Genomic DNA, 27,278 nt, shown 5'->3' on the forward strand with positions numbered 1-27,278 from the left:
TCCTGTATTGCAGCTTTATGGTGCTTTACAAGAAACACACGTTACATGAACTGCAGTACTATGCAACTTCTATAAGCCTATTTCAAAATTTAAAGGGAGCAGAGCAAGTACAAAACTGCAAGGCAACAAAAAGACAGTCAGAAGTTAACCTTTTGTGCTACAGTTGCAAAAAAAAAAAAAAAAAAAAAAACTGTCAGACTTTCTTTTAAGTGTTAGCGCTAGTTCTGAGGCATTTCACAATAATATTCACAAAATACCACAGCAAACATGTTGACTAAAGATGAGCCATTTCTGAGGCACCACTGCTAAATGTAAAAAGCTATATAAAAATCACAGGCGTGTGGCGTTTGTAATGTGGAGATATGAATGATAACTGTGACAGCTACTGGTTTGCTCAAATGAAGAGACACACAGTGAGCAGTGAGGAGAGTTTTACCACTGTGCAGTGTTAGTGAAATAAAGAAAACAGCGATCACTGTCAACAGATACACTGCTGTTAGAATCATATACAACAGAAACTGTTTCACATGCATGAGCACTCGAATGCAAGAGGGTTTAGCCACCAAAATGATCATTTATGAATTATTAAAGATTGTACTGTACATTTCTCAGTTTTTTCCATAGAATCGTTTACTAGTTTGCTTTTACTTTTAATGTTTCAGCTCTGTGTGTGTCTGTGAATTGGTCAAACCAGGCTGTGTCAGTGAAAGGCACTATAAAGGAGAAATTACTGCATCACAACTTGACTGACACACATATTACATCAAAACAATGTCTAATATAGTACTACAGGATGTTTTTTTATTATTATTATTATTTGTTCATCTCTCGACCAAAGCAGGACTTCAGTTCAACTTACCACAGTAAATTTTGAAAATATGCATTTTGGCAAAAATACTGGGAAATATATAGTTTTGATATTGAATTTGTAGATGTTATATTCTTTTGGATTTTGGGCTGTTTATTATGAAATTTCACTCATCTCCATTTAATTTATTGAATTGACTGAGGATAAGTGGTAGTTGCCCAACAGTATTTAAAACAAAGCCCCTTCATACATTCACATTCACATTCACACACACACACACACACACACACACACACTCATATAGCACTGGCCCCCTAAACACACACTGGACCATATAAAGAGAATCCCAGGACTGTAATCCTGTCTCCAGAATCCATGAACTACGGTGGTAGTTACTGAAGCGCCCTGTTATCCATCTATTCTGCATTTGTATGGCAAAAAATTATACTGAATAAAAAAATGTTTTACTTAAGTGTCATTGAATGTTCAAAATTATATGGATGGTTGAAATAGTGACATAATTAGCTTAAAAAACGTCTAAGAAGTCAGTACAAAGTTAAACATCTACAACATCAAAATCAGTCAATGGTTTAGAGTCACACTGAATTACAAGAAATGGATAGTAGCCATACAAATACAAAAAGGTAGTACTTTATTTTAGCCATTTCATGGTCATATTTAAAGTGAGATTTAATCTCTTTAAACGTCAAGTAAAAGTTAGATTTGGTTTACAGTAGAAAGTTTGGTCAATCATAATGAATTCTTAGGTTCTAACATCATAAAACCCCAAAGGTTCATCTATATTTAGTTGCTTTTTCCCATCTAACTCCTTCCCCACATATATGCACGCACACAAGAACACACACAAACGCATACAGACAACACACAAACACATGCACACGCACATTCCTTTTCATCCTCTCGTGGGGATTTTACATTGATTTACACTAATTTCCTGAAGACTTACCCTAATGGGAACCATAACCACTCCTTGCTTAACCCTAGCACTAATATTAAACCAAGTCATCACTCTAAAATTTTACATGGTCCCCACAAGAAAAGCCGAGTCCCCACAATGTGCATGTGTAAACAGTTTCAGTCCCCACAGTGCGAGTAATACCAGGTGCGCACACACACATACATACACACACACAGCCCTACTCTGGGGCCTCACAGTATTTTAACTCTTCAGAGGAAAGAGCCTAAATGTGAGAGTGCCACTTTGCTTGAATGTAGTTGGTCCAGGGAGGCGAGTAATCAAAAAAAAATTCAGCAGGTTGCTAAGGACTGCAAAAACAAACAAAAATATACACAATTTAAAAGCACTGTCCTTGGTTGTATCTCCTTAAAATATATGTGCATGTAACTGTCTCATACCCTGGGGATCTGACTGGCCCTCTGTTTTATCAGCTTTGCGTCCAGCTTCTGGATCTGCTTCTAATCAGAGAGACTGAAAGTCAGTAATATGCAAAAACACTGACAGATGAAATGAAGCAGACAAGGGATCACATACAAATTTGAATTTCACAAGCATGTAGCTAATTAACTCCTTTTGCTATTCATAGCATAGATGGCTTCACAGGGTCCCCTATGGTCAGTTTGCAGCTTAAGTATGACAAAGAGAACACCTAGAGGGAGTTTCTGAGGGTGTTATTATTTCTCAGCTCTAATTGCTCATTATCACTATCATGAACATTTGTTTCATTTTTTTTCTGGTGTAAAAGTGCAAAACTATCCAGGACTTCCCATTTCTTTTCAATGGAGCAACTCCATGCTGTTCACGTTACCAAATCCAATCTCTTCCATATATACAGTATATTCCAGCTGAGGGGGTATAATTTATGTCTATTAATACTGACAGAACTGTCTAGAAATCCACAGAGGAATGAGCTAAATTCAATTTATTTAGGCTTTCAGGATAAATACTAGCTATTATTACAAATATTCACAGCACAGTCCTGATTCAGAATCTGACTTTTTGCCTTACATCACTTATGCTGAATGGCCCATGGTTCATGTTGACTATAAATGAAAACTATGCTGAATTGGCTGTCTAGTCAGGGTGTGTGAGTTGACTGTAAATGTCAACACCTTCTAAAGGATAAAGCTGAGTCTGCTGACCTCCAAAACCAAACAACCCACCAACCTCACACTTCAGTCTGTCTGAAGGAATCTGTCACTGGTCATTTGATTAAAGGCTGAGATTCTGCTATGATCCAACAATGTACGGTACACTCCAGCATGACTGACCCTTAAGAGATCTGACTCTGTGATGAGCATTAATGTTTGCTGATAAATGATGCTAAGTCATTTTATTCTTTCTCGCTGCATGGAACTGTGTAAACAAGACGGAGAGGCTCAGGTTGTGACTGGACCTTGACTACTTTTATGAGGTGGACACCAAACGGAAACTCTTGAAAAGGCTGCAGTTCGTTGTTTAAGAAACTAAAGGAATTTCTTGTATAAGTTCTGTATAGACAAGTCAAACATTAGACCTTGTGTACCTCAGTTAGGTATCGTATTATTTAGGCTTTTCTAAAATTAACATAATTACCCTGTCCATTTTTGAAGCATAGTTTCTTCCTCTGATAGGTGAAGTATACAGTGACTGCTGCCACGGCCGCCACAGTAATTGCACACAGGATGCCTGCTAAAGAGCTGGAACTGGCTTTTGTAGGAAACAAGAAAACAACAACAGATGAACACCACCAGGGAATCAGAGCTAAAGATGCTTATGAATATCTAATCATAAAAACACCATTTCAATGCAAAACATATCCATTTGAACATGTTTGATGATGCAGATGTGACTGCATGGTGCTGCATGTTTTACAGTGTAACGCCTGCATATGGAGAATGTCTGAGAATGTGTGTGTGTGTGTGTGTGTGTGTGTGTGTGTGTGTGTGAGTGAGAGATATGGATCATTTTGGTCCTGCATTTCCTGATCACTTTTCACTCATCTATTCTAGACTCCTAAAAGCACCGATAGTGACAGCATAAATCTGTCTGCACATGTAACCCAGTTACTATGACAACACTGATCTTAACAGTTTTCATGCTGGCATACAGCAGATACTTTTCATAGTCAACTAAAAGCACAGACAACAAATGCACACAACCTACAGTGTTATGATGATCATTAATATTAACAATAAATCTTAATGAAATCAAAGTAACTCATTAAAAATCCAAGTACTAGCACAAATACCACAGAATTACTGTTTGTCAATAAATGTAATCATTTGTTTTCTATGACTGTAATTGACAACTTTATATAACCTATACATGTACTGTAACAGCTACATTTTTTTCTTACTGATGAATTAAAGATTTAAAATTAAGATTTAGCATCAAACAGCAGACATAAAGAAGACTTAATGTAATGGCTATATTGTGTGAACACTTTGAATTTACTCTAAAAGGTAGAAAGGAGGATTACAGAGTAGCTTATGAGGCAGTGTTAGTGTTCTAGAGAGACTTCAGCTTAAGTGAAAATGAAAGGGGAGATGAAGAGGAGAAAGGATGTGGGGGTGAAATGTTTGAGTCAGCAACACAAGAAACAAAACTGAAAGAGTATCATAAATCTAGTGATAGGTGAGAAAAACAAGGGAGTGGCTAATGCCACTCCCTTGTCACAAAATTCATGTAAATCAAGATGAATCATGATGAATCATGAATTAAATTCATCAGAATTATAAACAGGAGAATGTAGTGAGTCAGTGACAGGAAGTAAACGTGGGCGCAGACACAGGCATGTGCGAACATGCGTGTGCACAAATGCAGAACAATGAAACACAGAGACACACACAGAGTACAGGGACAGATAAAGTGGCAGACAAGACAAACATAAATGTATGGAAACGTATAGGAACCAGGTGTATAGCAACCGCAGCCTCTATCACATTACTGCAATCATCCATTAGCTACGTTACTATAACTGTGTCATAAGATACAATTATCTAGATAGTAGGGTTTCTTTGGAATGATCGTCGAAATACTTCCACTACTTATACTACTATGCGTCAAAATACTTCCACTACTTATACTACTATGTGACAGCTAAAGACAGACTGACATTTGGACATTCTGTCATCATACAGTTCAGTGTGATGAGTTAGATGAATTGATTCATATACTCTTATTACCTAAACAGATGCAGTAATGCTAATACTGAAAAGAGATGTGCTGACTGTCATAAAACTTTCCATACTGTATCTCCAGGCACTACTGCTTAATTACTGCAGGCATTTCAGTGAAATGCATTGGTGGCTGGAAAAGATAAGAGAAGGTCAACTTACCTCGAGTCTGAGAGTTGTCTCCTGTTCAGAACAAAGAACGCACAAATACAATTAGAAAGATGAAACTACACCATTTACACACATTTTTGTGATGACAGGGGGAAACACCAAAGGTGTTCAATACACAGGGAACCAGGCACAAACACACATCCATCAATCTAGTCTATCTGATGTCCAGTTTGACAAATCAGGAACATAGGTTCATGCCACCATGGAAGAGCTACAGCAGGAGCACATTTCTTAGTAAAGCACTCTTAAAAATGCAAAGTTCCCAACACTGTTTGAACTAGAACAATACAGGAGATGCATTTCCACTGAGCCTGTATTTATTGTCAGGGCCATGGCAGTCATATCCTGGGTGTTTCACCAGTTTTCAGAATAAGTCCCATTATTGGAACTTGTGCAATTTGGACTGGAGATGGTGTGATGTGATTATTTTTGTCATTATTGTGCATATTTTGCCAATAAACACAAAAACAGTCTTACCATCTCCTGAGGTGCCAGAAACAGGTGCTAATGAGAGAAACAAAGGGAAATAAATGGTTAAGGGAGGGTGGAGGGGAAAAGGCATTATCTTAGAACTGTATTAATGCTGAATTACCACAATAGTGTTGTGACAGAAATGGCAGAGAAGGCAAAGAGGAAGAAGCCAAGAGCAAGATTATTCTCTTTAAATCCTGAGGGCATTAAGAGGTCTAGAGCTTCTGCCCTACCGTTTGGAAACACATGACACACACATGACACGCCCCTTCTGTGCCTTTCACAGAGATGCTTTTATAACAACAGACATATAAAATGTCTGAAGAAGACAGATACCCTCTTTATCTCTCTCTGTGATCTTTGATTTGATCCATATGCAAACAATCCTGGTATATTCTCCTGTGGTGCCTGACTGCATGTGCCTGTGAGATAACAGCGTGCTTCAACTTGCTGAAGCCATTAGTAACACAACGCTAAAGAAGTGCTAGATTATAATGATTATACAGACTTAGATGAATCAGCTTTAGGATGGGGAACTGAAAGCAAATGCTGAGAGACGCTGCTATGGGAGATTCTTTTGTTCCTGCTTTGTTGTCAGATTGCCTTGTGGCTAGTAATTAAACTGAACCCAGGAGGTAAAACAAGTTAATTTGATTTCTGATCATGGGAACAAACCTCATTAGATTACAATGGCATTCTCACATCACAGAGATCTACTAGACAAATTTCTTAAAACACAGTCTACAAGGCACAGTCTTCAAGTTGTCAAATGCTACAGACTGTCTGACTGCAATTCAATTAGCTGATCTGCTCAAATAAGGCAGGGAAATAAAACCTAATTATGACTTTTCTAAGAAATGTGTTAATGCAATTTAGCTAACAATTATTGTTAAGATTTTATATGTACTAGTGAAAATATCTGAGGAGAAAAACAGATATCTTTGCTAAATGCAGTATTAATCCCTGTAGGAAAATCCTCTTTTCATTGTTCCGCCCAAGAGGAATATCTTCCAGATGCTCATGAAAAGCATGTTGTCTCTCTAAAGCAGTATACTACACCATCACATGTTAAACTAATTAATGATAATATCAACCATTCTAGAAGCTCTCCCCACTTCGGTCCCTCATGGCCTCAAGCGAACGCCCCTTGATACAGATTGTGAAACACTATCGGCTCCAAGGGTGTGACAGTGAACTAGTGTTGACTTAGATTAAAGGATACTGTCTGTCAGGAATCATATCTTATTCTGACGTATCCACTAGGGGAAAACCCAAGTGACTAATAAACCACGTGTGACTCAGCCTATAGAACAGTTTTAGACTAAGCAGGGCGAGGCTATTTATTTTTTAGGAGTGACAGAGCTTCAGAGGTATAATTACCCAGTGAGCCATTCTCTCACCTTAAAAGATGCGAACACACTGAGAATGTACTGTGCTTGCAGGGGAATCTGTTACAGCTGAGAGCCTCTGAAATGTGAGCCAGGTTTTACTCAGGCCCTCTCATTCTATCTAGCTTCTTTCATTCTTACCTTGCCTTCCCACAAACCTGAACATCTTCTCCTCTCTACCATTTTCCCTTATTTCTGCTCTTATCTCTCTGTCCTTTTGTTCTGACACCTCTGATTAGTTTCTATGCTCCCTCATCTCCACCTTCTCCTGTTTTCTCAACCCTTCTCTTGTCACCGCAGGGGGATATATAGTCCCCTGACATTTCTCAGGTAGAAGAAACCCTCCACGGCAACCATCTCCTTAAGACACAGCGGCACCACCTTTGTTGGTTGTTAGCAGTACTAAGGGAGAAGCTAATGGCCAGCCAAGCATAAAATGACTATTCTTGAGTGATGGAGTAGAAGATATAAGCAGATATAGACAAAGAAAAACTAAATTTTGGACTGGAAATGCTAATATGAGATCAGTGTAAAGGCCAGAAGACAAAGAGCAAGAATTCCAGTTTGAGAAGGGGGAGAGAATGGAAACGAAAATACAATTACAGATGAGGTTAAACAATAGAGGGTGACACCCTGATTGCGATCACACTGGGATCATTTTGGAGGTGTCCTTACTTATATCACCTCTAATTCAAGAGGTAAAACTGTCTGGGCCAAATCCCACTTCACACACTTCCTCAGTGATTTGTGCATCTCATCTGTTTCCTACCAATTTGTTCAGAAAATGACGAGAGGCAGAAAATGGTACAGTACATGATAACTCATGTAAGCAGGATGTACATTTTTAACTGATAAATATTATGACAGAAATCATTTTGGCCTCTCCGGGGGTCAGAGTGGAGATGTAAATACACAACACATGCAGATTCTTCACTCATATCCTAGCCAGTTTCCATTTCTAGTTTTAAAATACTATAGAGGAATCAACATTTCTAAGCAATTAAACAGGTCAGCTTCTTTGTAAATTCACTGTTACTGCAGTTAATGAGATAAACTGGTTTTAATTATGTTGTCCTGAAGCGCTCTTTCTGAAAACCAATTATTTGTGGTCATTTGTTTGGCTGAACTGATACTTGGATCTAGAAAAGTTGATATGGCTGATTACTCTTTGGAAATTGTTCAAATGGCAGATGGAGAGGAGCAAAATAAAACTCTTTACCTGCATTCACATTGGATCCATCATCTTCGTCATCAACTGTTGTCAAAGACAGAGACCAGGATCACTGATTGATGCAAACATCTAAAATCCTCTTAGTAAAATGAACAATGTTACCATTATCAACAACAGTGCAGCTGCAGATAATTACAAAAGCAGAAAAGTTGTTTTCTAATCTCAAATATAAATTGTGCATTCACAGTTTAATTGTTCATATAAGAGCTGCTCCATCTCTGCTGGCAGAACAATCATCTGAATGCATGCCAGTTAAAGCATTGCAGTCCTCGCAACTTGTACAATCAGAAAAAAAATACAAGTCATTTTGTGTCAAAGAAATTGGAGGAGGATGTATATTTAAGAAGTAAAAAAGAAAAACATTCTGAGGGTCTTAATATTGGCTACTCACTTATCTGCTATATATTGAAGAATCTTATACTTTCAGTACAGGAGATTTATCATGATTTATCTGGTACGAGTGTGAAAACATGCACCTGAACCTAAAGCTGAATGTACACTCTCACCTGTGGGGACGAGGCCTTACCTGCTGTTCTGAGCTTTGGCGATCCTTTTCTCTCACGGACATCAGATACTTCCTCCTGCCCATCATCTAGAGCTGGTTCTGTTGCTGGCATGGTGTCGTCATCAGGTCCGCTCTATAAAATAGTGGTTACATAGCATATGAACATGTATAAAGGACACATTCACTTCTCAAGAGCAGAGCTTCTGATAAATATAGGTGATGCACACAGCATATCAGCATTTATATGGAATGTGGATGTTTGATAGACCACAGTGTATTTGTCAGAGTAGGTTTGAGCAAGATGCTGATTAAACCTTTCTCAAGCTAGTTATACTGACCTCCTCCTGACCAGGTGTTGTTTCATTGCCTGTAGTAGGTTCCTCCTCTTCCTTATCTGCGTCCTGCTCAGCTTCTGGATCAGCTGCTGGAGCTGGACAGTAGAGGCAAAAGCAGAGGAGGACAAGTACAGCAGTAGATCAGAAGTTTGTATTTTTATTTTTATCAACCATTAACCCAGAGCATAAGCAGGCTTTATGGGGGGGCAAGGCTTTTGTGTTGCTGTTGTGATGGACTCTGTAGCCAATTTTAGCATTTAAATACATTTTTAAAAACTGAGCAAAAAGATTTTTCTAAATTATTAATGTTATAATGAGAACGATATATAGGCTGTAGTTAATAACTATAGTTATACATTTGAGGTAAGTCTAGGCCCTGTGCTGCAGGTGTTTTTCCCAGGGGTGGATGTTCCACTGTCCCACAGTTTAGCTACAAGAGCTAATCTACTATCAGGTACACGGAGGTTTTAAGTCCGAGAAGTGTTTTTGTGAGTCTTGTCCTGTGCTCTTCTGTCTGATCCTTCAGAGTCGGGTGGACATCTACAGCCTGACCCGGGCTGTTAATGTTTCTTTGGAGTTAACAGAATAATTCGTTACGCTGGAGTCTTTGAGTAACACAGAGTAAGTGAAATGTGATCTGAATCTAATATCATACAAGAAATATTATAAACTGTTGCACAGCTACAAAAAACATGATTATCTGATATGAAAAATCTAAAGTAACATAACACTGGGTATGTCACAGCAACAGGAAAATTAGTATTAGCCTGTCAGAATATATTAATGTCATACCATTAGAAATTGATAGGGGTACTTTAAGCAGTACAGTATTTTCAGGTTATTTTAAGTTACTAAACTGTACCACATTCTGTATGTTCCCTATAGGGGGATTAAAATGATTAAAACTGTGAACTGAGTTTCTATGATCCAGTAGACATACAGTACCTGTGGCAATTTCTGTGCTTTGATTATAAACAGTGTTATTGATCAGGCTACTTTGGCTATTCAATGACAGGGTAAGAGTGCATAGACAAAGCTCCAGCCCTCCTCTGCCAGTAGGCCTGACCCAGAGTTACGGCATGCTCTGCTGTGGCTGTTGTGTTTTACTGCAGCTTGCATTGATCACCTTGCGTTGTTGTAGCTTCTCCAGTCATTGTGTCTGCTGCTAGGTCTGCATCATCATCTGCAGGAGTCATTGGTTCTGCGTCATCGTTTGCAGGAGTCGTCGGTTCTGCATCATCGCCTGCAGGAGCTACAGGCGCTGTGGGTTCTGCATCAGCATCTGCATCAGTATCTGGAGGAACTGTCAGTTCTGGATCAGCATCTGCATCAGCATCTGTGGGAGCTGTCAGTTCTGCATCTTCACTTGCAGGAGTCGCAGCTGCATCATGATCAGCTTCAGGCTCAGCAGTGGGCTCAGGCTGAGACTCAGGCTCACTCAACCTTGGTGCCACATCCTGTATTTGGCATAACATTTACAGTACATATCTTAAAATGATATTCATATAATGATATTGTCCTGAAAAGCAAATCTCCAAACTTACCGCTTCAGGCTCAGCAGTGGGCTCAGCAGTGGGCTCAGGCTGAGACTCAGGCTCACTCAACCTTGGTACCACACCCTGTATTTGGCATAACATTTACAGTACATATCTTAAAATGATATTCATATAATGATATTGTCCTGAAAAGCAAATCTCCAAACTTACCGCATCATCATCAGCTTCAGGCTCAGCAGTGGGCTCAGGCTGAGACTCAGGCTCACTCAACCTTGGTACCACACCCTGTATTTGGCATAACATTTACAGTACATATCTTAAAATGATATTCATATAATGATATTGTCCTGAAAAGCAAATCTCCAAACTTACCGTTAAGTGGGCTTAATGGCTAAGCAGCTTGAAAAATGGCAGGAACAGAGCAGGAATAGGCTATAAGTTTATTTCAAGCCTATAAACTTATGTTACATATAAACCTTCTATATCCAACCAAGAAATAATGTGAGGCACAGTTTTCAGCTGTTTGATATGTCTCCACATGTCAAACTGTATTAAGGCTACTGTTAAGTTATTTTCAGAGGACCCAGACCCCCCCATAGTGTTCCTGGCTAGGCAAGATTTTGGTGTGAGGACCAAGAAAGTTAACAATGTCACAGACACCCAAACTTAGAAACTAACCAACTAACTGTATTTACACTGGTCTTTTGCTAGGTTCTTACATAATTTATTCATTTTCTCATAGTCATCTCTCCTTCTAGACTCAAACAAAACAAAACAAACCTCCTCCTCCTCCTCCTCCTCATCTGGGGCAGGTTCTCCGTTGACCTTGGGGGCTGCATCTGCTTCAGAGGGTGTGTTCTCATAAGCTGTTGGGTCCTCTGTTGGGTCTGTGTCATCTACACAGAGATGTGTGAAAGAAGAAAGCACCAGAATATTGAAGAAAGAGCACACATCCAGTGAAGTGCTGACTACTGAGACAGGGCTGTCCTGAAACCCTCGTGCTTCAATAAACATCACACAAGTACCATTTTCACTTTGAAAAGAAGAAAGGTGGCAAATGGCCAAACCAAAACTCTGACTCAGTGTAACCATTAGTAATTAAAAACTGTTAATCTGTTGTCATTTATAATCTTTAAAATTATCTGTCTGGCTGTGAAGATGTGCATTCAAAACATTCTTTAAAGTGACTATCACCACAGATAACACACACACACGCATACATGTACACAGAGCCACACACTGGCCTGAGTGGTGTCTGATGTTAAGGCTCCAGCCACAGTATAATGATCTGGCCTGTCTCAGCATCATAAGTCTTTACCTGAGCAATGACATTGCATCTCTGTACTAATGAGAAAATACAAAGAGCATGGTGTGTGTGTGTGTGTGTGTGTGTGTAGAGCTAGTGCTGTCACATTCCCCTGTTGCATGCGAGAAGCTGAAACAGCAAAGTCGGACTTGCTTCTCACTTTGCTGACTTCAGCAGCACTGTGATGCTGGTTCATCTGGGCAGTGCCTTTCTCCAAATACAAATACAACCCATTAGCTAAGACATAATGTAGCCATCTATTAATTACAGTATGAGTGAAGCTGTTCTTCAGGTTGGAAAAAACTGTAATGCCAACACTGACAAAAGTAACTAATCAGAAAGTAATGCCAATTACCAGGACAATGCTGCTCAGTAGCAAAACTCTCTTTCTCAGTATTTGTACATAAAATAATTCATCATCATTTTTTTGGCAGTTTATTGCCAAGCACATTTCCAATGAAAGCTTGGTGTGTTTGCCAAGCGCAATTGTATCAGAGCCAGTGAAGCCTTGAGGGAGAGAATGAATATAGCTGAAGAATTTCCATCACACTATAAACCCCCTAGAGGCCAGCGGCACCGTGACACCCTGTAATTCTTCATGCACACAAATACAGACATTCATTTATCAGAAAAAATCCATACACACACGTAAGCGCACACCAGCATGGCTAAATACACACCACATGTGCTCATGCACTGAAAAGCGAATAACACGAGGCACGCAGATGTACAGCATGGTTACCAACACAGTGATAATAACAAGCTCTTTGTTTCTCTTACTCCCTGTTTTTCCAGTGAATGTCACTGAACCAAAACAGCCAACTTGAATCACTGCATTCAGATCTGAACAGAACTGCATGTGAGAGTGCACGTACATGCAGGTACTGTATGTCTGTTTCACTATCTTCACAGCCCGTTCATCAAGGATGTACTGTAGCATGTCATTCAAGGTAATGAGGTGGAAATACGTTTAGATGCCAGCTGATCGCTCACCAGCGTACAGGAAACATGCCCAGTAACTTTTTTTATTGGTATATTTAGTTGAGTTGTTAAACTCGTTTGCTTTTATTCATGTAGTTATGCTTATGTTTTCACTTAAGTGTATGTGGAGGTGAGCTGGTACTTCTTCCCATGGCATTTTACTTACAGTATCTGCACGTGTGTGACAAATATGGTTCTCATATAACTCCACTGTGTGTGTGTGTGAGAGAGAGAGAGAGCGCCTGCCCCCACACACACACAAACTCTCCCTCTCTTTTTATCCTAGCGCTCTATAGAACATTCTGTTCCCATCTATCAGTTTGCCACTTCCTCCTCTAACTACCGCTATTACAAATACACTCATATATATCCCCCACCCACCAACGCACACTTGCATGCATGCACACACGTGCATTAAACCCCTTTTCCTTCTCCTTCAGTTCAAATGTACAATCAGATGTTCACACACGCGTAAAGATTATTAGCTATTGAATCATCTGATAGAAACCGTCGCATGTAAGTTCACGCTCACACTTGAGTAAGCAGTGTCCTGTTTTGCGCAAGAATGAAACAAACTGTTGCACATCATAATCATAACCTCTCTCACTGCTTCCCTTCTTTTCTTTTTTTCTTGAGGCCGTCTCCTGCCTTTCCTCTCTGTCTCTCTACCAAACACTTTACTCCCTCTGTTGCTCTGCCACTGCTTCCCCTTGAGGCTGATGACTCATTTGTGTATTGTATCTCTGACACGGCTGCACGCTGTTGTGTGGGACTGTAGAACATGTGTGGTGTTAAACTGCATATTCTCCACATGCTTTTCCCCAGAGGAAAACTCTCAAGTCAAGCCAGTTTACACATGTGGGGAAATAATACTGTTAATTACCATGTATTTTTGTTAAGACTAGTCAAGTGGGTTGATACACTGGTAGCAAAGCTTATAGCCAGTTCTGAAGTAGCATAATCACCCAGTGAACCACAACTTTCCATTTTTACACTTTGGTTTTTGTACAGATTGAACAAACAAGACATATAGTACCATGGAGAATTCATGGACAGAGCCATGTTTCCCCCTGTTCTGGTCTTTATGCTAAGACAAACTAAAGGGCTTCTGGGTGTAGCTTTACATTTAGCGTACAGACATTCTTCTTCTAATCTTCGAAAGCAAATAAGCATGTTTCTGAAAATGCCTCGCTATTCTGTTAAACGTCTATATAGTGAGCAGAAGACAGTATTCTAAGACCTAAAATTTTGAATGAATTTTTTGAATAATGGGTAACTTGAAGCGAAAAGTAGCTGATAACAAGCATAAAAATGTTTCTGTGATTAAAAAGAAAATAAACCTTTCTTGCTGAAACACTGAAAACACCCCTTATACAATACCATTATAATAAGATCCATTTCCCAGGTCATTATGTTCCAGCAAGCGAAATTTGAGGCACTGTGAACGCTGTACTGTACATCAACATCAGCCATGAACACACATCCCAGTGGAACCGCTGCAGTCATGCAAATACAAAGACAGTTTGCTGAAAATTCAGCCATCACATCAGGTTTGCTACAAGTGGAGAAAACATACTGGACCTTGTTAACGTTCCAGCTGTTTCTGCTCATGTAATAGTACTCGCAATTATCTTTAAGTGATGTTTGTACATGTTAGTTTTTAATTTACAGTGTTCAAGTGTACGTCTCTACGTACTTGGGGTTTTTTTGGATATATGTATGTTTTGTACTTATATGTGTTGCACTGGGCCCATGAGGAACAGTATTACATTTCCCTGTATATAAAAAATGTCACGCATGTAGAAGTGGCAGTAAACCTGAACCTGAACCTGAACCTGAACCACCACAGTGGGCACGCTGCATGTATCAGCATGCTCTGCAAACAGCTCTGTTGGTAAGAATGAAAATTGTTCTGGAAAGAGGTAAAAACAGGGTTCATAAGAAACATGGCTGATTAAAAGGGAAGACATACTGTACATGCAGTATTAAATTGCTTAAACGTATGTGATAAGAGTGGAATAGCCCTATACCATGGAGACTGTCCCTTAAGTGTACATCATGTTTCACACACTTCATGGAAGTGTCAGGGCCAGTGCCCGATGCTGGTACTGCTGTTCTGATATTCAAAAGATGACGTGATGGAACCATCTACCTTGGCACCTGGTGAAACATGATGTACAAATTCAAAAGATGATGTGATGGAACCATCTACCTTGGCACCTGGTATCACTTCTTGGAAAGCCCAATAATAGGAACTGAAATTATTTTCATTTCTCTCATATTTACTGCTTGTTTTCTGGATAACAAAAGAACAGCTACGTCAATGCACTTCACTTTCAGCTATGTAATGCGCAGGACTTCCCGGTCCACATGACATAAATTGGAGTCTGATGCAAGTTAGAGAACAAAGGGAGAGAAGGAAATGGTTCTTCTGACTTCTTTTATGAGATTGCTGTACCTGTTGTGAGTGGCTGATGTGCAGTAATAATACAAGTACAGGCATGTATGTACCCAATAGCTTAAACCTTGCCTCATAATAGAAACTGCATGTGTGTCAGATATACACCACATTGTTCTGCGAGGTATGGTTCTTTTGTATTTATGGCACAAAAAGTGCTGTGTCAGTCATGCACACCTTAAAACTGCCTGCATGGGGGCATGTTGGTTGTTTAAGGTGTAAACACAAGTCTGCACAAACTAAACGACACTTTTTTCTTTCGCCTGCCTCTAAGACTCATGCATTCTATAACCAGCTTGCACACTCACTTCTACACGTCCATCTGTAGATTAAAATCATTAGAGGTATAAACCCCCCCCCACACACACACACACACGCACAGGGGAGAGAGAGAGAGGGATGCTGAGGACCCTGAGGGAGAGGAAGGTGCTGAAACTAGTTCTGTTACTGGGTGTTGTCTACAGCTGGCACTGGATATAGTTACCACGACACTCCCTATCATTCACTGTTACAACTTACACACACTGTAACTGAACTAGCATGATCATCTGTTTAAGTGTGACTATGAACTGGGGTACAAACACATGTATGCAAATGAGCAACCGCACCCAGTGAGTTTTCCTGTCCTCAGTACACCAGTATTCACTAGGTTTCCAGTGAGGTTACAGTTCAGTAATTACTGTGTGCCGTAAAGAGAAAGAAAAACAATGGAACGTGTGAGACTGCTTTCTCTCTTGTGGTTTGTCTGCTAATATAATGTGAACTGGTAGAGTCAGATTGCACCAGATCACATCCAAGTGCACCAACGTTCAACTGAAATTCTGTTTGTTTAATAACAACAAGGCTCACTGTTACTCTCTCTCTTTTCTTCCATGTATATCTCTTGGTTTTCACCCTCTCCAGTGGCTACAACATTTCTCTTTTATCTTTTTCCAGCATCTCCCCTACTTTCCCTCTATTTTCCCCCCATATCTGTTTTGGTCTCAGTGCTTCCTTTCTCCCCCTCTGAGTTGCAACGTGCGTTTGAACAAACTGAAATCATTGCATGTGCCATAGGGAAGGGAAGGGACCCATGGGCCGGCTGAGGACGAAGGAAAAGGAAGAGGAGAGAGCAAAAAGAAATAAAGAATGAAAGATACAGAGAAGCAAATTGAGATGAAAAATTTAAAAGGCAAGAGGGATCAAATATACAGATAAACGGGAGAAACAGGATGACACAGAAACGAGAAAGAATTACTTATTGCAAGGACAAAGGGTCCACCACACCCCTGTGGGCCAGAATTTATGACCAAAAGGAGACGGCCACGTTACATGACACACCTATTTCATTGATACTGTCTGGGCTGCAATGAACACTTACACTAAGGATTAGGAGTGTGTGAGCTTTTATAATTCATGAAGTCAAAACAGATTAAAACATGCAGAACACGGATAAACGTGAACTGACATGCTGGTAGAGAGACCAGCTAAAGAGGCTGGCAAGTGCACACACACACACACACACACACACACACACACACACTGGGATGGACCAGTAATGAGGAACACTGGCAAAGGAAAGAGAAAGAAAGAAAATCAGGTGAGAACCAGAGGAGGAGAGAGAGAGAAATGGAGACCAAGATGAAGATGACCAACACATTGACATACAGGAATGCATATGGATAGATAGATATTTGAAGTACATGCAAATGAATAAACACACCTGCATGCAGCCAAACACTACGCTGAATTAGCTAGATATAAATCATTACCTTGTGCTCTGGCGCTTGTGGCCAGCAGGCTTCCTAGCAGCAGAATCCACAGGTATGACATCATGGGAACACGGCGCAGCGAATGAAACTGGGACCAATCTCCTTTTTCTCGGCCTTCAAACAGGACAATTAACCGGCTTGGGACTTCAGGTGGTACTGGAGGGCGTGCGTCAATGTGCTGGTGCGTCGGATCAAATCCGTGGTGTCTCCAAGGTGCTTTGGTGCACAGCCCAGTGCGCGCCGCCTCTAATCGTCCTCCCCTTTTGTCTGGATTGGGAGAGAAATCCAGTCTTGATTAACGTGGGCGGGTCTCTTCGCCCACGTACAAGCAGACAGGCAGCGGGGCCTAGTGCACGGTGCTGTGATGGCATCAATCCCCCCGCTAATTGGTAATGGTTTTGCCAATATCATTCCTATGTTATGACTGTTACAAACAACTTGTACTCGTGTTTAGTGCGACAAAACAGTCAAAGCTCTCATTCAAGTAATCATCCCGTTAAACACAGCGCAATGATGTAATAACGTATCTCGGCTGTAAAAGCGGAGCCACACGTGTCCCCGTTATTTTAATAATAGTCTTACTGCATTTGTGCGATCTTAATACTGAATTATGTTGCATTCCATCTGCATATTATTTTATTGCATGTATTTTTCTGTGGACCCTCAATTGCTGTGTCCATAATAAAGGTTGTTGTTAATGATGATAAGATCCAAGTATCCTAAAATGAATGGAGACGTGCTGTGATGATTTCCCATATCAACATCCTTAGGCCTATAAAACACTACCATATAAAGTTATAGGATCGCTATGATTTAGGTACCGTCTTGCAGTATGACAAGCCTGTCATTTATTTGGATTTATTAAAATATCAGTCACCTGTGAAGAGCTCACGGATTTGCTTTTACATTTTGAAATGTAAAAGTAATGTTAGGTTTCTATTTGGGAAAACCACACATGACTTCATGCAAACCAAGCAGTAGGTGGATCTGAAAAGACTATTTTCTTTTCCTCATACTCATCTCCTGGAAACTAGTTTCTCTAAAACGCTTCTGTGCCAAATTGAACTGTTTTACTGGTTCAGATCGGCAGATGGCGCCATTCATTCAGAAGTCAATGTCTATTATCAATCAAATACGTGGCGATCAAATGTCATTTACAGGAACATTTTTCAGTCTTTTACTTAAAAAAAAAGGATGTAAAACTTATAGTCTTCATTCCATTTTTATGGTTGAACCCTGTCTTTCCACTCTCCAGCTCTCCCTGTGTGATTTGATACCTTATGCATGAAAAGACTAGATAGGGAAAAAACTGGTTGTAACATGAGTGTAAATACATAAACATGCCCATCTATATTTCACCACAGGTATCATGGGAAAAAACTCAACCCTAACATAGGAAACTAAGGCTGTGTGTTATTTTGCCATAGATGAATTACATTTGATTCAGTGTTCCCAATTGAAAGCCAGTTTCTCACCACTCTAAGCCCTGAAGACACACCGTACCAACTGCCAATCAAGCAGCTTGACTCAGTCATCTGTAAATGTAGCAGCCACATGGTTGTATCATCTTTCACTCCTTTGTACATTATTTAGCATAAAACACAACAAAACAACTAAAAATGAAAATGGTTTAATAGTATCTTAGCCACAGGTATTACAGAAACAAAAACACTCCCTCACTTAACAGGTTTGTTATAAAAAAACAAAACAAAATCTCAATTTGTAATTATTTCAGTCAACTGATTGTTTATTCTGAACAAGGTAGGATTTGATGTTGGGAAAATAAAAACAATTTTCAGATGTTAAATCCATTTTGTACCTTTTTTCCAACCTCATATCTTAAGAGAAAGGTTTAAGTAGCATATACCTTGTACATCTGCAGGTATAGTAAAGGAAATCATGAGGATTCAGCATTTCTGAACTTCCACACTTTGGTCAACACTTTTCTTTTTCTGAGGCACTGCTTCAACACAGGTCTATTATTTATTGTAGTTGTATCTTATCAGAAACACTGACAACGGGCAGAGAAAGTCAACAACCTTTTGTACTTCCCCATTGTACAAAGCCAATGTTTGTATAAAGGCGATAAAACTTAACAGCAAAGAAAAGGTCTGTATGTGTGTAGCTTTTACTGTTCTAGTTGGTACATTAAGGAGGTTTCTGGAGTTGTCATGTTTCAGTCCTTCAAAAGATCTCCCAAAAAGTGTGAAAACCCTTGCCAGAAGTAGAATCTATAAAAGTAAAATATGGAAAAGCACACACCACAGTTAGTTTCCATGTGTTTTAAGCCAGGTGACTCTAAAATGAGTCAAATTAGCAGCTGGCTGAAATGTGCAGCTCCTCTCTCATGAGTGAAGTAGCACTCTGCTGTGCATTCGTCAGTCATGAGAAGGTTGAAGAGGTTTACAGGTCAAAGACCCTGTGCTGCTCTACCCACCGTGCAGCTATCATGCATTATTATTGCAGGGTTTTCCTCTTGGACATGCTTTCAGCTAAAGAGGAGTCTGGGAAATTTGGATCATTTGCAGTGTGAAGGTTACATCAGAGATAGTGGTGCTGGTGAGTTAAACGGCACGAGCTCATTAAATGACTTGGTGCCTTGTTCTAAATAAATGTGTGCGTGAAAGAAAAAGAGAAAATGAGAAAATGAGACAGTATTTTTCTCTTTGGCCTCAATTTAGCATAACAAACCGAGTGAAGGCAATATTTGGCGCACATACTCCATAAGACTGTAGTGTACTGGTCCCAGTCTGTGCAATCCGACCGACTATTGCTTTCGTGCTTCGTGATTGGCTGGAACAGTGGCTCACATTTTGCTGAAACACTCCTTAGCATTGGACCACACCTGGATTCCCTGGAAGAGTTAAGAAAGGACAGCTAAAGTAACAAAAACAGGCGAGTCAGCATCACAAAACGCCCTTTGAGCAGGCAAGGACACATAAAAAAAAAACAAAAAAAGAACTGTGGAGATTAGTATAAAAACAGAACCCCATACCTTCTTACACATGCTGATCTGCACGACAGCATAACTGATTAGCGCTTCGCGCAAATCTTTGTCCTTCTGCTCCTTAAAACGTTCGATGTCTTCCCAGGCTGTTCGCACAAACTCTCTGAAGACACAATCACAAACACACACATGGTTATCAGACATTCTGTGTGAAGGAGAAGGACAAGGCATAGAAGGACAGAGAACAGAAGATGAGGTAGAGGAAGAACAACCTGAACACAAAATTCACAGGTTGGCTTGTTCCTTACTTATATGCTACTTCCTGCTTTTGTTTTATTTATACAAGTAGCTTTTGTATTTGAAATGCCTGAAGTGAAGCATATTAGACAACAAAGCACATTACATATTTACATACAGAAGAAAGAGGAACACACGTAATTACAATCAGTCTTACTGGCACTCTGCGTTCTTCTCTTTGACTGTTTCCTCGCCCTCCTGGATACTCTGCTCCAGCGCCGCCAACCTGATCTCCCTCTGCTCCTGGCTCTCCTGGCCAAATAGTTTACTGGTCATCCCCTTCAGAGAGAAGACTCGCACGATCTACACACACAAAATAAAATCCAGAGCGTGACATTTATGAGTATTTTCATTCATGTTTTCATTAAAAAAAGGTTGAATAATGTACAGTGCCTGTGAATAACCTTGACCCATGTGTGTAGTGCCTGTGTATTTCCCCAAATGTGTGGAGGAAAATGAGACATAACAAGCCAGTGTGTGCTAGTGTGTTACCCCAGTAGCCAGCTCTTCTTTCTGCTGTTTCTTATAGGCGAGGTCCTGAGCTGCCATCTCCAGATCGTACTGGCTCAACTCATGTTTCCTACATACTGACCTTAATACACACACAAACACACAATAATATTTTATATACACAGTTTCAGCATCCTGTGCAGCCAAGCCCAGTCTTAGAGAATGTCAGGGTCACTTACATAAGAAACAATCAGGAACACGACAGAGAGGATTGTTTTGTTTGAATCCTTAAGGTTAATTCCACTTTACCGCAAATAGACTTTTTAAAAAGTCTTTTTATAGAAAGACTTTTTCAAACCAAATGGGTATATAATCTACTGAACTCAAAAACCTATGAGGCCATAAAGAAACCTTAGTACCTACTTGCTACGTTTTGTGATGACTTGTCTCTCTTTTAAACACAGACACTTACCTGACAGCATCAGTGTAGAAGAGGTATTCTTTCACTTGGTCTGCATAGTGCTCTTCCTCCTCCAGAATGTCATCTATTGATGCAGCATACCTGTACACAACATACAAGGTCACATTCACTAAATGAACCTGTGCCAAAATGCGTTAGGTGTAAGTGTGTGTGTGAATGCGCCTCAACCTGGGACCGGTCTATTACTACTATAAACACAGTGAAATGTATGAGAGGCTGCGCTAGTTGGAGTGTGTCTGTGGTCTACCACTTACGTATCCATGTGGTGACCAGCACTCTGTAGCCCGTCTCCCATCTCTTTTTCTATAGCACTCCACTCACTGGAGAGATAACAGATCAGGTGGACTTTACTTGAAGCCTAAAGAGTTTCTCTTATAAATAATCAACAGACAAACTGGTGCTTTGTGTGCTACCATTTGTGCATCCACTGAGTCGATCAAAGATAGCTGGACACAATAAATGCACCAAATGTCTTATGGCTTGTTAATGCTATATTTTGTTTACATGTATAGTACTGTGCTCTTTTAGGCTAAAACTATTATTTTAATAATGTAGAAATGCAGTACCAAGACAACAGGTGTTTCTTACCTAAAGACTCGGCCGTAGTTACCATGGACCTTGTAAACGCCATACAGCCTGTCCGCCACTCTCTAAAACCAAACCAATCATTAGGAGCGATGTTTGCTATTTCAAACAATTCCTTAGTTGATATATTTGTTACAAACATTGACTCAAATGACTACTTGAAAATGTTTACTGAGAATCAGCCCACACTTGCTATCAGACACAACTTTTTAACTTATCTTTATAGAGAGAAAAAAAATATACCCTGCAAAATACTGGTTCATAAATAGATTCAGGCGCCAATCACAGCACGGGGGCTCGCATAAGTTGATCATGTATTAACTGCCTCTGACAGAATGGGTGAGGTGAAGTAACTGATGAACAAAGTAAACTACATACTCAGATCATTTTCTTAGGCAGGGGTTTGGCAGACTAAATGTTGGTAAAACGTGGACCTGTACAGGCAGTCAGAAAGGGGATGCCCATGTTTTACAATATAATATGCAAAAAGCATAAACCACAGGCCAAACCTGAAAACTGAGTTATATAAAGGTGTGTGTGTGCATGTGTTTGCATATTCCAGAACTCACCGCCCGCACCCTGAGTAAATGAGAGATGACAGTGTTTAGTTCATCACTGTACTGCTTCAGTGCTGTGAAACGCCTGAAAAACATAATAAATGAGTCATGAATCAAACTGCGTTTAACTGAATCTAAATATTTCACCGATGTGAGTTTTACACCTACTTGTCAGGGTTCTTGACTCTGAACATGGCGCTCAGAGATTTTAGTCTGGAGTCAACCTGGTGGAGAACAAGATCGCACATGTCAAGCTGGGTTTTATTTTGCATACAGCACCACAGGAGATTCTTTGAAGAGATGCCTTTGATATGATCTATGACGACACCTTTTCACTATCACAAAACAGATGCGATTAAAACATTGACAGCAAGTCAACAAGAACAACTGACTGGATGCTTGTGAAAGCAGATGAGTAATATCCAAAAAAAAAGAATAACAAGAGATAAAAACACTTTACCTTGTCTTGGAAACCTGTCTCCAAAACAGCCTCCCTCCATCCCTTCTCCTGAGGACAGATGATTGGCACATAACAGACAGGAATTTCAGTTATACTGTGTAAAAAGGGGGCATTCGCTGATCGTCCTCATCACACATGAACTGGCTAATGTAAGTGAACCCACTGTGTCTGATAAGCACTTTGACAAAAACAGTAAATCATATTAATACTAGTGGATGTGACAAGTTCATTTTTCATTACAGTCTTTTAAACATGTTAACAGCCAAAGGCACAGATGGCTTGGCTGCATTTTTACCAAAGACATGCAGAGGAGGTCAAACCTGCATGGGCCCTAATATTTCAATTTTTCATTACAGTCTTTTAAAGATGTTAACAGCCACAGGCCCAGATGGCTTGGCTGCATTTTTACCGAAGACATGCAGAGGAAGTCAAACCTGCATGGGCCCTAATATTTCAGACGTCACTGGATTCTGCAGCTGTACATTATCTCTGGAAAAGGACAACAATTACATCCCTACCTGTTTGCTTATAGGCTTATAGAACTTCAGAGCTTTCACCAGACACCTCTTTGTAGATTTCAGCTCTGCATCCTCCCTGCAACCCCACATCCTCCTCATTCACTGCAGCAGCTATGGAACTGCTCTCTCCTAACCATACTCAGTAAGTCAACCTTAACAATACATCTCTACATCTGTAAAAAAATACTCAGACAGGCACTTCAGAGTCCCTCAAAGCAGGCTAAGCAAACACCTCTTCATCCCTCATTCCATTAAAGCCTTAACCAAACAAACCAACCATAGCAAGGTTTGACTGTGAATGTTGTTGCTGATGATTATGCACTGTTCTCTGTGCTGAATGTGGGCAAATGCAATCAGTAATAACATCAGGGGCTAATGCAAACCACAGACTTTTATGCATCCCTGAGTGCTGAATCTTTTGAGATGTTTTTTAATATTTTTAGTATTCATCTTGAGTAAATCATTAAAAAAATATCAAGGTATTTAATACCTGTACAATGTTTATTCCTGTTCAATTATTTGGTACTGTACAGCAGCAGAACTGTGTGCCCTGGCAGAATAAAGTCTCATCAAATCACCATATTCTTATATCCATACTGACAAATAAACAGCAAAGTATCAGTTTGTGCTAGTAGGTATTCAGCCTGGTATCAGTACATGCAGTAGCTCTGTGACACATATTATCACTTTGAAACCACTGTTTGTATGACTGTTGTATCATATTTCCTCTCTATTTCTTATCAATTAGGCAATATCCAAAGTTAACACCAATGCATTCTCTTCAACTGTTGCTAATGTCAGTTTGAAATCTCTGTGAAACTGTGACTGTGCACATTTGTGCATGCAGACTTTAAAGGGAAATTATGTGATGCAAGACTGAATGCTAACCTCTGTGAGAAAGCGGAAGAAGATTTTGTCATTAGAAAGGACAGGATGTGATGCAACACGCAACAGAAAGTTTTCCAGGCCGACTCTCCGTCGCTCAACAAAATCTGGGTCGAGGTTATCTGCTGACAGCTTGTGCCACACAAACTCTGCCTACAACAGGTCCGGGGAGAAAAAAGAAAAAGTAAATATTACTTAAAAGGTCAGGGTGAGGAAGGACTGGAGCGAAAACTAAGAAAGAAAAACTCAGTAAATGTTGCACAGATTAAGTTGTTCTATACCTAATTTTAATGATATGCAATCCATCTTAATTAGCTATAAGTGTAAATTATACATGCCACTCACTCTTTTCTCTGGTAGTGGAGGAATGATGATGTAGGGGTAGGTGACCAGGAGGTATGTCCTGAGCAGTTCAAACTCACTGTAGCGTCTCCACAGAGTGTCAGGTACGGCTGGTGTGCCTCCCTCAGGGACAGTTTCAGCTGGCCTATTATACAAGCTATGACATTTGAGCCACTGTACTTGTTTAAAGCAACCTGAGACACTGAAAGAGCAACATCGTACATCTAACTTTTCCAATGACATTTCCTGAGCAGGGCTTGGAAAAGACATTTCACACATACAGCACAAGTTGTTGTGCTGCTTGAAAATTTCACCAGGTTCAATTAAATAAAGTGTGTATTGTATGTGGCAAATAGTACTTACTGAAAAACATTATTTTACCCAATGACAAAACTTTTAGTCTATGCATTGTTAAGGAACATAAATATGTCAGCTGCAATTATTATATTTGGTCACGGTTTAAAAACACAGAGACAAAAGACCAAATTAAAACACCTGCATCTAAAACTTTATCCCTACATGAAAATGTCTGGCTTAATTACTCTGGGAAGATTATGAGATAAAATTGTGCAGGACAGAGCAAGTATGTCCTGGGTGCTTTTGATACTGATAAGGTTTAAGTGTAAACTGTTAGAATATGCTGTTACCCTATATCAGAATCAGTATGTAGAATGAAATGGTATCAGAAAACTAGATGTCCCACTTGATGACCTACCGTGTTTCTATGAGGTAGACAGTATAGGTCTCCTGCATGTTGACAGTGTTCTTCCCCGATCTCTTCTCTGCCTCTGTCACATTTATCTCCATTTTTCTCAACAGAGCTGTCTCTCTTTCCACCATCTACATACACACACACACAAAAACCAAACAAAAAACAGTGTGTGGGGACAAGAAAAAAAGAAAATTAGTGAAAGGGAAAGCAGAACATCAAGGTATGTGACAACTATAAGAGGGGATATCACATCAGGAAAGGTTACATCAGGTGAACGGACAGGTGTATGTAGACCAAGACTGTGGCTCTCAGAGGATAAGTGAATAAACTATTTTCCAGGGAGGGGAATAACGCTGTATTATATTAATCTCCATTCATGCATTCAAGCATGAAACCAGATAAACACAGGGGGCATGCGGTTGTTTTGCTACTGAAGACACCATAACAATGATCTCTCACAGAGGAAGATCTCACAGTGATCTCTTTACACAGGGTTACGGCATCTGTGCGCTCATCACAAGATTAGACTAGACACAGCTACCATCAAGGAAGGGCTGAACATGCATTTCTATCCGGAAATAGTCTTCTTTTACTAGTAACCACGGCTATTAAGACTGGACTTGCAGAACACAAAGAGGAATTAGACAAACTTAATATAAACAAAACTTTAGGCTTAGCGTTTAGCCTGCTAGCTAACAAGCTAACACCAGGAGTAAAGTTTGCAAAGTAACGTTAGCTTCAAGCTACAGTTAGCAAAAGCAACTATAACTCACTTAGTAATTTTATCGGCATTATGCCGTGATAACTGTTAAATGCAACTCTGGAGCCGGTCAACGTTCAATAACTGGAGCAGCTTTTGGAAAAGGCGAGTGGAAAAGTCTCCGTGGCTCCATGTCACTAACTCCAACTAGCTAGCACTGCGGTATCTGTTTGAAGAAGTTTTCACTAGACTGGCTTTTCACATTTCAGATATGTTTCTTATGTAAATAACAAAAACTACAACCGTGTTTATAAGGTTGTTCTCTGATTCATCTGATATGAGGTCGGTGTTACCAATCACAGCTATTTCTTCGCTACTTCCAGAGTCTGCCATCATAGCCGAAGTGTACCTCTGTTGTCAGCTGAGCTGGCAGACTATTTCCTTTCCTGTGCGCATGCGCTCTTTGAGGTGAAGCAGGGAATCGCTGACCAACATAATGTTTCGAATTAAATAAATGGTGTCAAAAGTAGTCAATGGATCCAAAAAAACCGAACTAACTATATAATATAAGAACAAGGTCTAACATAAACTAATACGGCAGCATAAACACAACAATGCAGTTGTTAGTGATTTAAATTAAGTGCAAGTAATCGGACCTTGGAATTGTCCTAACATAAACAATGCACAATAAAATTGTAATTCCCTTGTGTTCATGTGCACGTTTTCAAAACGCATAGGGCTAGGCCACAAGATGGTGATTTTTGATTGATTTATTTATTCTTTCAAGCATGTAAAGACAGTTGATATATCAACACACATAATTTCACACATATCCAACAAATGCTAATCCAATATCAATGTGCTTATACCTAGTACATGCTTGAATGGAGTAGGAAGAAGTCAGACTTATCCAGTCCTACCCCATGACATCATCTTACCATCATTGGTTTGCAAGCAGTATCTCTACATAGATAATTATCTTCTACACCACACAAGTAATATACTAAAGAATTATTACAAAGTGTTAACATTCATACACCACACCCACAATGTTCCATCTGGTTAATCATTAAGCCTGTTCTTGCATATATCTTGATTGACACATACCTTTATATTTATATTTAAACTCCTCAATTCTATTACTATTTTTTATGTCTACACTTAAATTATTCCATAGTTTTACCCCACTTATGGAAATACAAAATCTTTTTTTGGTTGTACGTATAGCATGAATTTTTAAATTTAACTGACCCCTTAGATTGTATCCCCCTTCCCTTTCATTAAATAGTTTTTGAATTCCACCAGG

General features: G+C 39.7%; 2 protein-coding genes across 5 annotated transcripts; both read right to left on the reverse strand.

Annotated features, from left to right (window-relative positions):
• Positions 1 to 1,988: 1,988 nt before the first annotated feature.
• Positions 1,989 to 17,099, reverse strand: LOC109964398 (cell surface glycoprotein 1). Its single transcript, XM_020607689.1, has 13 exons — positions 17,039 to 17,099; positions 11,323 to 11,438; positions 10,753 to 10,827; positions 10,591 to 10,665; positions 10,173 to 10,503; positions 9,050 to 9,141; positions 8,733 to 8,844; positions 8,195 to 8,230; positions 5,594 to 5,620; positions 5,108 to 5,128; positions 3,363 to 3,476; positions 2,186 to 2,245; positions 1,989 to 2,095 (listed from the first exon to the last, which is right to left on the reverse strand). The coding sequence occupies exons 1-13, from the start codon at positions 17,097 to 17,099 to the stop codon at positions 1,989 to 1,991; spliced, it is 1,227 nt and encodes a 408-aa protein (XP_020463345.1).
• Positions 17,100 to 19,002: 1,903 nt separating this feature from the next.
• Positions 19,003 to 26,432, reverse strand: LOC109964383 (sorting nexin-4-like). Of its 4 annotated transcripts, XR_002275505.1 has the most exons (15): positions 26,276 to 26,432; positions 25,276 to 25,400; positions 24,564 to 24,717; positions 24,222 to 24,371; positions 22,816 to 22,863; positions 22,524 to 22,579; positions 22,368 to 22,440; positions 21,802 to 21,863; positions 21,468 to 21,533; positions 21,205 to 21,294; positions 20,775 to 20,874; positions 20,440 to 20,585; positions 20,034 to 20,148; positions 19,759 to 19,892; positions 19,003 to 19,269 (listed from the first exon to the last, which is right to left on the reverse strand). XR_002275505.1 is itself a non-coding variant. In XM_020607661.1 (14 exons), the coding sequence occupies exons 1-14, from the start codon at positions 26,366 to 26,368 to the stop codon at positions 19,845 to 19,847; spliced, it is 1,326 nt and encodes a 441-aa protein (XP_020463317.1). In that variant the 5' UTR covers positions 26,369 to 26,432; the 3' UTR covers positions 19,003 to 19,844. The 4 variants fall into 4 exon arrangements, 3 of the variants coding, with proteins under 3 accessions (XP_020463317.1, XP_020463318.1, XP_020463319.1); XM_020607661.1 differs by having other exon boundaries at positions 19,003 to 19,892; XM_020607662.1 differs by having other exon boundaries at positions 19,003 to 19,892; positions 24,564 to 24,705; positions 26,276 to 26,431.
• Positions 26,433 to 27,278: the final 846 nt, after the last annotated feature.

The sequence above is a fragment of the Monopterus albus genome, unplaced genomic scaffold, assembly GCF_001952655.1.
Source record: "Monopterus albus unplaced genomic scaffold, M_albus_1.0 scaffold88.1, whole genome shotgun sequence".
In the NCBI taxonomy this organism is placed as follows: Eukaryota; Metazoa; Chordata; class Actinopteri; order Synbranchiformes; family Synbranchidae; genus Monopterus; species Monopterus albus.

Coding starts and splice junctions, on each gene's coding strand:
- LOC109964398 (XM_020607689.1), bottom strand. CDS start 17,099: ATGTCATACCTGTGGATTCTGCTGCTAGGAAGCCTGCTGGCCACAAGC. Junction 8,231..8,732: donor GCCAAAGCTCAGAACAGCAG/GTAAGGCCTCGT, acceptor CTTTGACAACAG/TTGATGACGAAGATGATGGA. Junction 2,246..3,362: donor ATGCTTCAAAAATGGACAGG/GTAATTATGTTA, acceptor CTCTCTGATTAG/AAGCAGATCCAGAAGCTGGA.
- LOC109964383 (XM_020607661.1), bottom strand. CDS start 26,368: ATGATGGCAGACTCTGGAAGTAGCGAAGAAATAGCTGTGATTGGTAAC. Junction 22,864..24,221: donor TCTTCCGCTTTCTCACAGAG/GTTAGCATTCAG, acceptor ATCTGTCCTCAG/GAGAAGGGATGGAGGGAGGC. Junction 22,441..22,523: donor AGAGTCAAGAACCCTGACAA/GTAGGTGTAAAA, acceptor TATGTTTTTCAG/GCGTTTCACAGCACTGAAGC.